The sequence below is a fragment of the Dendrobates tinctorius genome, unplaced genomic scaffold (genome assembly GCF_039654945.1).
Source record: "Dendrobates tinctorius isolate UK_male_01 unplaced genomic scaffold, ASM3965494v1 ptg000230l, whole genome shotgun sequence".
Lineage (NCBI taxonomy): Eukaryota > Metazoa > Chordata > Amphibia > Anura > Dendrobatidae > Dendrobates > Dendrobates tinctorius.
In genome coordinates this window covers 2,620,342-2,633,189 of record NW_027361897.1, presented here as the reverse complement: position 1 = coordinate 2,633,189, position 12,848 = coordinate 2,620,342, and the positions used below count along the sequence as shown (strand labels likewise).

The 12,848-nt window shown below is 47.1% G+C and overlaps 1 protein-coding gene across 3 annotated transcripts in view; it reads right to left on the bottom strand.

Annotated features, from left to right (window-relative positions):
- Positions 1-12,848, bottom strand: part of SLF2 (SMC5-SMC6 complex localization factor 2) — a 137,524-nt gene that overhangs the window by 91,487 nt on the left and 33,189 nt on the right. For 2 of the 3 annotated variants that reach the window (XM_073555775.1, XM_073555776.1), the window contains one exon: positions 5,469-6,091. In XM_073555775.1, coding sequence (XP_073411876.1) covers positions 5,469-6,091 — 623 coding nt within the window. The remainder of the gene's footprint in view (positions 1-5,468; positions 6,092-12,848) is intronic. The other variant, XM_073555777.1, reaches the window with a different exon arrangement.

Here is a 12,848-nt window from a genome sequence, read left to right as displayed (position 1 = left end):
AGGAGACGCCACATGGAAAACTCTTTGAATGAACATCTTGACTTGAAGCCTGGTGTCAAATTGGGAAAGCACTGACAAGGCCGAAATTTTGCCCTTGAGCGAGCAAAGCACGAGGCCTGATCTAAATACAGATTGAAGGGATTCCAATATGGCCAGAATGGAAAACACCAGAAATGATTGACCATGAACCTTGCCCGCGAAAAAGAAATTTGTCCATGTGCGGTGATATATGCGCATGACCACAGGCTTCCTAGCACCAATCATGGTGGAGATCACAACGTGAGAGAACCAAGCCTCAGTTAAAAACCAGGATTCAACGGCCACGCCGTCAAAGACCGGACCTCTGAGCTCTGGTGGTAAATCGGGCCCTGCTAGAGTAGGTCCATACGATCTGAAAGTTGCCAGGGGACGTCGGCGACCAGTTGTATTAGTTCTGCATACCTTACTCGGCGCGGCCAATCTTGCGTGATTGGGATCACTGGTACTCCCTCCGCTCTGATCTTTAAAGACCTCCCTTGATTCAGGGAGGACCTCAGTGTCCACCACCTGAGGGCTTGCCTGTCCCACAGGGACAGAGGAATCTGACGATCCGGGGAGAACGGGTTCTCGTTCCAAGCTAACAGCAATGCATGTTGTAAAGGACGGAGGTGGAACGGTGGAAAACGGAACTGCTTCCATCTCTGTCACCATCCTTCCGAGAACTCCCATGGTGAAACGGATGGAGTGAGAAACTGGTCAAAAAGAGAGACCACGCTGCTTGATGTAAGGCTTGGGTCTCTCCTGAGGGAGGGTGGTGAACTCGCGGGAAGTGCGAGCCGGGTCCCGGGAAAGACCTTTCCCAGTTTACCTTCCACCTTAGGCGAGAAAGTGTACCTGTTATCGACAGATTCCTCACGGCTGGAATGGACGGACCCTTGATGAGCAGGGCGTCCAGATACGGTAACACTACCACTCTTGGAGAGTGAAGAATGGCCATGACAGCCGCCATGACCTTGGTAAAAACCCTGGGAGCGGTGGCGAGTCCGAAGGACAAGCCAAGAACTGGAAGTGTTTCTCGTGAGTTGCAAAACGCAGGAACTCCTGAAGGGACGGGCAGATCGGAACGTGAAGGTAAGCGTCCTTGATGTCGGTGGATGCTAGGAACTCTCCCCTTTCCCATAGAAGCGACAACTGATGGGTGAGCTTCCATTCGGAATCACCGTACTTTGAGAAACGGATCTAACAATTTGAGATCCAGAATGGGTCGCATCGTCCCGTCCTCTTTTGGAACCACAAAAAAAGGTCTGAATAAAAAATCCTAAACCTTTCATGACTCCGTCCTTTAGCAGAGCCTGAACAGCCCGAAGGAAGACTCTTGTCTTTCTCTTGGGGGAAAAGTAAAGTAAAACCCCCGGGTTGAAGGGTGAGAAGAAATTCTATATTGTATCCGAAGAACACCAGCCTCCTGACCCAATTGCCGTCATTGGGTAGATCTATGAGATCTGGCTCCCCCAGATCCAGAATCCCTAGGCCTGGGTTTCCAAGAACGGATAAGTCCATATGATGCGAGAAGATCGAAAACGTGTCGGCTGTTGCTTGTGAAACAGCTGACCAGCGCCCTTTTACTGAGGAAGGAATTTGCTTTCTTCCCCCCTGGTAAAATCAGAAATGAGCTGGTCTAGTCTCTCTTCAAAGGACGACCCTTTTGAAAGGGGGGGAGAAGTCAACGATCTTTTCGATGTGGCATGTGCCCACCAGCCGCGGAGCCCTGGGGCTCTTCAAATGGAGATCACATTAGTGGCAGATTGAGCCACGCAATTGGTGGTATCAAAAGAAGCGTCTACTACAAAGACCGCTGCATGAATCATCTGGCTGGCGACAGTGGTTGCCTGCGGAGAAGATTGGTGCCCTAGAATGAAATAATCAGGACTTCTGCCCAAGCGGCCATTGCCTTGGTGACCTAAACTGCCACGAAGGATGGAGAAAAAGCCACTCCTGAGGCTTCCAAATATTGAACGGCAGGTAGTCAATTTTGACGATCGGAGGGGTTTCTGACTGAGGCACCCTCAGAAAACAGATAGGAGCATTGTAGAAGCAAGACGCGGTACAGGAAGGTTTACCGGAGGGAACTGTAATCAATCCTTCAATAGGTCTGGAGTATTTAGCCAGAGAATACTTTTGCCCAGTGAGCCACTTATGTGGACGCTGGTAAATAACAGCGCACACGCTTGTTCCATAGATGAGACGGAGCTTTGGAGCGGGAATAATTTCCTTGTCCAACTACAGAATCCTGTTGACTGATTCTATAAGAGAATCAAGCGACTCTTGATCAGTTGGGGGATTCTGAGGGGCTGACGCGTCAGATACAAATTCAGAGGCATGCTCGCTGCCAAAGTCAGGAGAGGCGAGCGAGAGACAGGAGTCACTGATGCTGAAGCGCGAAGGTGACTAGGGAACGCGCCATGTGTCCGCTTTTTCAGAGACCTGACCATCCCTTGGACGAGTATGGCTCCTGACTTAAATAGTCCTCCCGGACTGGGTCAGAGACTCCACCGACCGTGACAGGGCGCAGCCCACTCAGGGGTACCAGACGCAGGAAGCCCGTCAGCAGTCACTGCGAGGGGCGTTGGAGCGCAGATCGGGGCGCAGTTTGGGATTAGATTGTGCACTGGGTTTGGCAGACTTGCAAGTGGAACACACGGTTAAAAACGCGGTGTTTTTCTTAACAGCCCGTTTAGTCTCGTTTGAGAGATGCATAGCACTCCAGTAAGGGTTAACGGCAGAGACTGGCTGCAGCGAATGTGCCGGGAAGTGGTTAAGCTTTAACCTGAGGGCAGATGCAGCTTACCCTCGGTCCTGTGTTATGTCCCCCCGGGAGGAAAACCGGTGGCCCTGTGGCGTCGCCCGGTATTCGGCTGCTCCTGCAAGGGTTAACTGCAGCAGAGGTAACAGACATGGCCCCCGAGATTAAAATTGCGCTTCTCGTTAGGAGCGGGAGGCAGCAAGAGGAGGGGGGCGGCGGCGGCAATAGCGCGGGCGGCGCTATTCAAACTGCGGCCTAGTAGGCCGGAAAAGCAGGGGGCTCAATTTTTGACCTACCCGCGGTAGGCGCCGGGGCGGCGCTATTGAAACTGCGGCCTAGCAGGCAGGGGACTAAATTTCTGGGGCCATCTGAAAATGCTGAGCGCGCGGGGGGGACACGATGGGACGCTGGTGCACCGCAGATGACGCTAAGTCATCGCTTCTCCCGGGGGCAGGACCCCACCCCATACCTCAACTCCAGTGCCTAAGCCAGCGCCTAAGTCCATTCTTCTTATCCTCCTGGGCTGATGTAGCAGAGCTGGAGGAGTTCTTGAATGGGGGGGATGCTCGATCGGTCCTCCCTCTGGGTAGGGGGACGGAGAGCTTAAAGAGGTATGCTCAATCGGTCCTCCCTCTGGGTAAGGGGACGGAGAGCTCTGGGGCTGATTCAGGGCATCCGAAAAAGCGCTGTTCAGGTCCTCTCCATGCACTCCTGTGCGATCTTGTTGCTCTTGCCCTCGTATCCGTTCGACCATCATGAGAACCATCGTCAGAGGAATCAGCCCCGTTCGTCGCAGGAAAGGTACGTGAAGGGTTACTCCACGTGCTTGCCTGTTGTTGGTTCGGGGGAGAGCGGGCCGTAGAAAGGAACAGTCGCCCCCTTCACTCCGTTAATTAAAAAATAAAAATTTACAGAAAATTCAAAAATAAAATAAAAACGGTGGGGTCTGAAACCAGACCCAAGTGCCTCCTACAGACACTAAGCAAGAACTGGGGAATTCCCAGCCAGCGAGAGGGTGTATATTGCAGGGGAGGAGTTAACTTTTTCTGTGTTTACTGAGTGTCCTCCTAGTGGCAAGCAGCATAACACCCACGGTCTCTGTGTCCCCCAATGAGGCGTAGGAGTAAACAAGTTAGATTATACTCGCCCAGGGGTGGTCCGGTGCGGTGTCACAGTCCGGGTCCAGTGCCTTTCATCTTCTAGCGATGACGTCCTTCTCCTTGCTGCCCGTCGTGGCTCCTGTGCAGGCGTACTTTATCTGCCCTGTTGAGGGCAGAGCAAAGTACTGCAGTGCGCAGGAGCCGGGAAAGGTCATAGAGGCCAGGCGCCTGCGCACTGCAGTACTTTGCTCTGCCCTCAACAGGGCAGATAAAGTATGCCTGCGCAGGAGCCACGACAGACAGAAAGGAGGAGGACGTCATCACTAGAAGATAGGAGGCACCGGACCGCACCGGACTGCCCCTGGGTGAGTATAATCTAACTTGTTTTTCTTCTCTTTCAGGTTTCATCACGGGCTTATCTACAGCATTCTGTAATGCTGTAGATAAGCCCGATGGCGGTGGCCGCATCTTACAGATGAAAAAATAGGTGACAGATTCCCTTTTAAGAAATGTTTTTTTAAGTTCCGATAGCAGCTTTTAAAAAATGTAATTTGTAGATAATTAAGGAAGCGGTAATCTTGCCCGAGTTGCTGCTCTGCTACCTGCATTCAGAGCCAAGTCTTACAGCAGCCACATTGACCATAGGTACCTGAAGTTTAGAAATGATTGTATGTGCACAAGTTGCGGATGTGTGCGGATCCAACCCTACGTATCCGCAGCAGATTCTTATGCATTATACCCAATGCAAATCAAAAACCGCTGTGCACATGCTGCGGAAAATTCCGCGCAGAGACGCAGCGGTTTATTTTCCACAGCATGTCAATTATTTGTGCGGATTCCGCAGCGTTTTTACACCTATTCCATTATAGGAATCCGCAGGTGTAAAAACGCAGGGCAAATACGCACAAAAAACACTCAGAAAACCCGCAGTGAATCCGCAGGTAAAATGCAGGTCATTTTACATGCGGATTCTGCACGGAAAAATCCGCACAGGAATCCACAACGTGTGCACATACCCTTACTGATATACATGGGAGAGCGCTGCTGAGCATGCTCTGTGATCTGTCCAGAGATCACTGTGCAGGGAGGGCAGCGGTGACTCTCACCTACTGTCAACGGTGTAATCCTTCTTTAACGATTAGCTATCGCCAATATGATTCTGACATTTTTATTTAATAAAAGTGTGGGCCGGCTGGTGATTTCACCAAGTTTTTGTCAAAAGTGCTCCTGACACCCATTAAAAGGCAAAAATTACTACTGAAAAGTGATTTCTACAAAACAGGAATAAGTTTAATGGTAAGGCTTGGTGACCAAAATTAAAAGCACAATACTTCAAGATATTTTTTTTTTTTCTCAAAACCCCAAAAGACCATGGCGTTGCTTGAGAAGAAGGGATTTTTATCATAAAGACCTGATTTATATGATAGATGGATTTATGATGACACATTCCCCTTTTGGGTGACAGCTTCCCCTTTTGGGTGACAGCAATAGGGTGATTACTGAATACTGCAAAGAACACCACAAAGTTTGTGATTTAAGAAGAAAAACACTTCTATACACTAATATCAGGCTACGTATGATCATACCTGTTTACCAAACGGACTCAAATTAACAACCATGTCCATGTTATTCTTCGGTGTTATATCATCCTGGCACAAGTCAGGAGGTGCCTGTAAATCTGACCTTAAGTTAGGAGATTGTAAAGGAATATGCTTGGTTCGGCTACTTATCGTAGTCTGACATTTAATATCAAAATACCGGCCAATACACAAAGAAGATCTCCCCAAAATGGTCAGCGCACGTTTACTTCTAGAATGTGACCGGAGTCTCATAGAAGGCGAGTGCGGGCCAGTATCACTGCCGGGGACGTGAAAACCTTTATTATCTGAACATATTTTATACCCTCCACTGTCTCCTACATAAACCTGTGAGTTGACAGGCAAGATTAGTCTCTTCAGTAATACCCTTGGTGACAGCAAACTTTTTCCGCAATTTTGACAAAATGCTTCGTAATTTCTTACAATTTTCTGATTCGCTTTCCTGCTGCTTACGCAGAGCTCAGTGCCTTTATTAGGTGGTGATGATATCTTTCTCGATCTCTGAGATACTGTGGAAGACTTGTCATTCCAAGATTGAACAGCGTCGGTCTGCAGCTGCATAGACTCACTGCTGATAGTTCTTCTTAGGGCAGAGATGAACGCATCTGTGTCTATGGAGAGAAAGAGGTCACTGTTTTATCAGGAACAAAAAGTGGGAAAATACAGAAACCAAAAACGTCATTACTTTTTCTTCTTTTAAACAGATCAACTACCGTAAATGTTCCGAGCCAGAGCAGTAAGAATCTGGATCAGACTTTCAAAAGCCTTCACTACAATGTCACAATGAGGTCGATATAACAAAAGAATAATATATACACACCCTAATTAAGCGACTAAAATACTTCTGTATACGGCCTGCGTGCAACTTGTCGAACACAACAGTCTCATAAACACAACAGTCTCATATGACTATGAAGCTGTCTAGTTTAGGTTGGAAAATCTGCAGCCACGTTTCATGGACGTCTTATTTATTGCAGCAAGTTGAGCCATTCCATACAGCGGCATCCAGTAAAGCCCCCGTTACACACTGCGATATCGCTAGCAATATCGCTGTAAAGTCACCGATTTTGTGATGTTGCAGCGATATTGCTAGCGATATCACTGCATGTGATACTTACCTCCGACCGGCTCCCCCGCTGGTAATCGCTGATCGCGTGAGAATGTCCTGGACCATTCTTCGTCGGCCGCTTCCTGTGGCGCCGACGAGCGACGTGTGGAGCCGGGCGGGAGGACGCAGGATCGCCGCGTCTGACAGGTAAGTAGGGATCCCCGTCCCCAGCGATGTCGCTGGTGAGATCTGCCTGTGTGGCAGCTCACTAGCGACCACCTAGCGATGCACCAGCGATCTTGACCGTGTCATATCGCTAGTCGGGATCGCTGGTGCATCGCTAGGTGTAACAGTACCCTAAGACATGACTGTACATAATGACCTCCCATAGGCGACAGATGCCACAATACGGCACCACTCACTGCATTTTCTTAAAACTATATGTTCAAAGTAGTGATAAGCATTTGGATTTGCCTTACTCTCTACATCAGGCGCAATGTAAAGCCCCCGTTACACACTGCGATATCGCTAGCAATATCGCTGTAAAGTCACCGATTTTGTGACGTTGCAGAGATATTGCTAGCGATATCGCTGCATGTGATACATACCTCCGACCGGCTCCCCCACTGCTCATCGCTGATCGCGCGAGAAGCTCCTGGACCATTCCTCGTCGGCCGCTTCCTGTGGCGCCGACAAGCGACGCGTGGAGCCGGGCGGGAGGACGCAGGATCGCCGCGTCTGACAGGTAAGTAGCGATCCCCGACCCCAGCGATGTCGCTGGTGAGATCTGCCTGTGTGGCAGCTCACTAGCGACCACCTAGCGATGCACCAGCGATCCTGACCGCGTCATATCGCTAGTCGGGATCGCTGGTGCATCGCTAGGTGTAACGGTACCCTAACACAAAATCTGAAGAGTCACATAATTATACACAACAGGACATAGAATAGTGCAGTAATAACACAAACTGTGTAACAAACTCTCCTTCATTCATGACTTCTTCCTTTCTAATTCTCTTAACCTCCTGGCTCTTACTGAAACCTGGATCCAGCAGTCAGATACTACCGCTGCTGCTGCTGCTCTTTCATACGGGGGGCTACACTTCTCTCACACCCCAAGATCAGACAATAGAGCTGGTGGAGGCGTTGGTCTGCTCCTATCACCAAAATGTACCTTTCATGTTGTCTTCCCTTCTTTTGAGGTCCATGCCGTCAGACTCTACACCCCCTTCTCCATGCGAGTGGCGGTGGTGTATCGTCCTCCCGTCCCCTCCCATCAGTTCCTGGATCATTTTGCCACTTGGCTTCCACATTTTCTCTCCTGTGACATCCCTACCCTCATCATGGGAGATTTCAACATCCCCATTGCTCTTCCCCTCTCCCCATCTGCTACTCACCTTTTATCTCTAACCTCCTCATTTGGCCTTTCGCAGCTTACTAATTCTCCAACGCATGAAGACGGAAACTCCCTCGACTTGGTCTTCTCTCGGCTTTGTGCAGTGGATGATTTTGCAAACTCCCCTCTCCCGCTCTCTGACCACAATCTTCTTTCATTCTCTATAAAGAACTGCCAGGCTGCTCAGGTCACCCCCACTGTCCAGACTTATAGAAACATACAGGCCATTAACACCCAGAAACTTCTGAAGAACTTGCAGTCTTCATTGGCCCCTATCTCCTCCCTCTCATGTCCTGATTCTGCATTGAAGCATTACAATGAAACACTTCAAAGTGCCCTGGATGAATTTGCACCCCCTATAAATAGAACACCACAACGCAGACGGCGACAACCCTGGCACACGGTGCAAACACGTTTCCTGCAGCGGTGCTCCAGGTGCGCCGAACGTCTGTGGAGAAAATCCAATCTACACGAAGATTTCATCCATTTTAAGTTTATGCTTAGAACATACAACACTGCCCTTCACCTCTCCAAACAAACCTATTTCAACACCCTCATCATCTCACTGTCCAATAACCCGAAACGTCTCTTTGACACTTTTCATTCTCTACTCAATCCAAGAGTACAGGCCCCAACCACGGAGCTCCGAGCTGACGATCTGGCCAATTACTTCAAAGAAAAAATTGACCAGATCCGACAGGAAATTATCTCCAAATCCCCTCATACCATGCACTGTCCTCCCTCCCCCACTGCATCTAACTCACTCTCTGATTTTGAACCAGTCACAGAAGAAGTAAGCAGGCTCCTTGCATCTTCTCGCCCAACTACTTGCACCAGTGACCCATTTCCGTCACATCTCCTCCAGTCCCTTTCCCCTGCTCTCACCCCTCACCTAACTAAAATATTTAACCTCTCTCTCTCTTCTGGTATTTTTCCCTCCTCATTTAAGCATGCCATCATACATCCACTACTTAAAAAACCATCCCTCTACCAAAACTGTGCCGCTAACTATAGACCTGTCTCTAATCTTCCCTTCATCTCTAAACTCCTGGAACGCCTGGTCCACTCCCGTCTTATCCGCTATCTCTCAGAAAACTCTGTTCTCGACCCTCTCCAATCCGGTTTCCGCTCTTTACACTCCACTGAAACTGCCCTCACTAAAGTCTCTAATGATCTGCTAACAGCTAAATCAAATGGTCATTACTCCATGCTAATTCTCTTGGATCTCTCTGCAGCATTCGACACTGTGGATCATCAGCTCCTCCTCACTATGCTCCGTTCCATTGGCCTCAAGGACACCGTTCTCTCCTGGTTCTCCTCCTATCTCTCCGACCGCTCCTTTACTGTTTCTTTTGCCGGTTCCTCCTCCTCTCACCTTCCCCTTACTGTTGGGGTTCCTCAAGGATCGGTTCTAGGCCCCCTCCTCTTCTCCTTGTACACTGCCCCTATTGGTCAAACAATCAGTAGATTTGGTTTCCAGTACCATCTCTATGCTGATGACACCCAATTATACGCTTCTTCTCCTGACATCACGCCAGCCTTTCTAGAAAACACTGGCGATTGTCTAAACGCTGTGTCTAATATCATGTCCTCACTATATCTGAAACTGAACCTGTCAAAGACTGAACTCCTTGTGTTTCCTCCCGCTACTAATGTACCTACACCCGACATTGCCATTTCCGTGTGTGGTTCCACTATTACTCCCCAGCAACATGCCCGCTGTCTTGGGGTCATACTTGATTCCGAGCTTTCCTTTGCCCCCCACATTCGATCACTGGCTCGCTCTTGTCATCTGCACCTCAAAAACATTTCTAGAATTCGACCTTTTCTTACTTTTGACTCTGCAAAAACTCTTACTGTTTCTCTTATTCATTCTCGTCTCGACTATTGTAACTCTCTTCTAATCGGTCTCCCTCTTACCAAACTCTCCCCTCTCCAATCTGTCTTGAATGCTGCAGCCAGGATCATATTCCTCACCAATCGTTACACCGATGCCTCTACCTTGTGCCAGTCATTACACTGGCTACCCATCCACTCCAGAATTCAGTATAAACTTATTACCCTCACCCACAAAGCCCTCCATGGCTCAGCACCACCCTACATCTCCTCCCTTGTTTCAGTATACCTCCCTACCCGCGCCCTCCGTTCTGCTGATGACCTGAGGTTAGTATCCTCAATAGTCAGAACCTCCCACTCCCGTCTCCAAGACTTTACACGTGCCGCGCCAATTCTTTGGAATGCACTTCCCAGGTCAATACGATTAGTCTTCAATCCCCACAATTTTAAGCGTGTCCTGAAAACGCATTTATTCAGACTGGCCTATCGCCTCAACACATTAACCTAACCTATCCCTGTGTGGCAGAGCCAAAAGTTTTACCATAACCAGGTTCCCAGCATCATGTTCCCACATGCTTTATGCATCCATTAGCCCTCTGTGTCTGTACTGTTACACACTTAACATTATGGCTGGTCCATACAATCAGGGCAACTGTTACCACCCACCTTTCGTGTCTACCTCTTTCCTCATAGACTGTAAGCTTGCGAGCAGGGCCCTCACTCCTCTTGGTATTTGTTATAATCTACTGTATGTGATTATTGTTATGCTGTAATGTCTATTGTCTGTACAAATCCCCTCTGAAATGTAAAGTGCTGCGGAATATGTCGGCGCTATAAAAATAAAATTTATTATTATTATTAACACAAGTGACGTGAAGCAGAACTATCAGTATGGGAAAAGGAGAAACAGCTGTGGCAGGTAATACCGGAACTGTTCATAGCTAAGGAGTTGATTGTTCTCAGTGTGAGAAACAAAATAATAAACTTGCAGTTACAATCTTTTAATGGCTAACAAAAATTAAATAAGTGATGCTACAAAGCAAGCTTTGGAGACTTTTTAGGTCTTTTTATCAGGCATGGTATAACAGTATCTGAAGAAACACAATATATACACAAAAAGGGCAGAGACATGACATAGTAAATGGACAAAAAAAAAAAAAACTGAGCTCAGACTGAATCCTTCATTAGTTTAGATAAGTGGTGTGAAAGTTTTATTGTCCCAAATAGCCCTTTGATCTCACAAAACTTTCACACCAACTATCTAATCTTGCCTAATTAAGGATTCTCTTTTCAAGATCAGTGTTTGTTTATTGAAATGTCCATGTATCACACCATGCATGTGCTTTAAACTGTATATAAATAAGGTTTCTTCAAATATTTTGTTATATCAGCCTGATGAAGAGACGCAAATTGTCTCGAAAGCTTGCTTTGCAACATCATTCACTATAATTTGTTAGCCATTAAAAAGTATCACACCCACAAGATTCCTATTTTGTTTCTCTCACTGAGAGCACTTTATAAAATTACATGTAAGATCAGCCATCTGGTGCTCAGACTGAATCCTTTCATTAGCTTAGAAAAGTGGTGTGAAAGTTTTATTGCCCCAATTTACATGTAAGATCAGTGATCTGGTGCCCTCACTATCTCTGGAGCAGATTCCTCAGATTTTGTAGTAAATCATAAATCCTTGTGACAGATTTAAACCTGTGTGGAGAGTATCAAAGACTGCCATACATTTTTGTTCAGACCCATTGGCGTTTTTTGTGATTTGAAGTTGCCTTTTAACACAACTTCTTTAATATTGTTTATGTTACGTCCTGGACAACAGAAATGTTTGATACACAGGTTGATGGGGTTTTTTTTGGTCTGTATTCGTGTGACAATGAAATCTCATCCTTGCCCTCAGTTTCTGATCTCTTTCCCCAAAAAAAGAGACCCCCAGTAAGACAAATAGTCACAACATTAAGTAAACTTCATTGGAAGATGGAAATGTGAATGTCCCAGGAACCTTATAGTTCTGCTGTGCATTGAAGATCTGTATCCTGTCTGTGGTCATTACATGAATGCAGGTTTGGCAACTCTTCCCCAATGCAAGGATCAGTTCCCTATTGGTGTATCAGAGGGCATTGAGATATTGATCAGAATTTTTTTTGATAGCCTGACAGACAGTTCTGTGCGGAGGCTATGTTCACACGTTGCATTTTTAATGCAAATTTTAAGCTGCGTTTTACAGTACACCAGCAAAAGCTATGATGTTTCAGAAATCTCATGCACACAGGTTTTTTTTTTTTCCTGACTGAATTGGAAAGCTGCTGCATTTTTGAAAACTTCAGCATGTCACTTTCAGCGATTTTTCACCAACAGAAAGCAATGAGTAAGTGCAAGAAGGAAGCAAATAATACAGGCATCAGATTTTTTTTTTTTTTGGGGGGGGGGGGGCACTAAACTTTATCAGCATGCACAAGTGACAATAACAATCCAAGAGGTAACATTTCTCCTTGCGGAGCGTGACATACAGTTGTGCTCAAAAATTTACATACCCCGGCAGAATCAGCTGAAATACTGAACTCTCGGAAAAGTAGCGGTGTGGCTGTTTCAAGATGGACAATAAGGAGGCATTTGATGAAAAATGGGCTGCATGGTCAAGTTGCCAGAATAAAGCCATTACTGTGCAAATGTCACAAAGAATCTCGCCTACAATACGCAAAACAGCACAGAGACAAGTCTCAAAACTTCTGGAACAAGGTCATTTGGAGTGATTGAGACCAAAATTGAATTTTTTGGCCACAACCATAAACATCACATTTCGAAAGAGGTCAACAAGGCCTATGAAGAAAGGAACACTATTCCTACTGTAAAGCACAGAGGTGGATCGCTGATGTTTTGGTGGATGTGTGCGCTACAAAGGCACAGGAAACTTGGTTAAATTTGAAGGAAAGATGAAAGCAGCATATTATCAGCAAATACTGGAGGTAAATTTGTAATCATCAGCTTGGAAGCTGCGCATGGGACGTACTTGGATGTTCCAACATGACAACGCTCCAAAACACAAGGCCAAGTCGTCCGGTCATTGGCTACAGCAGAACAGAGT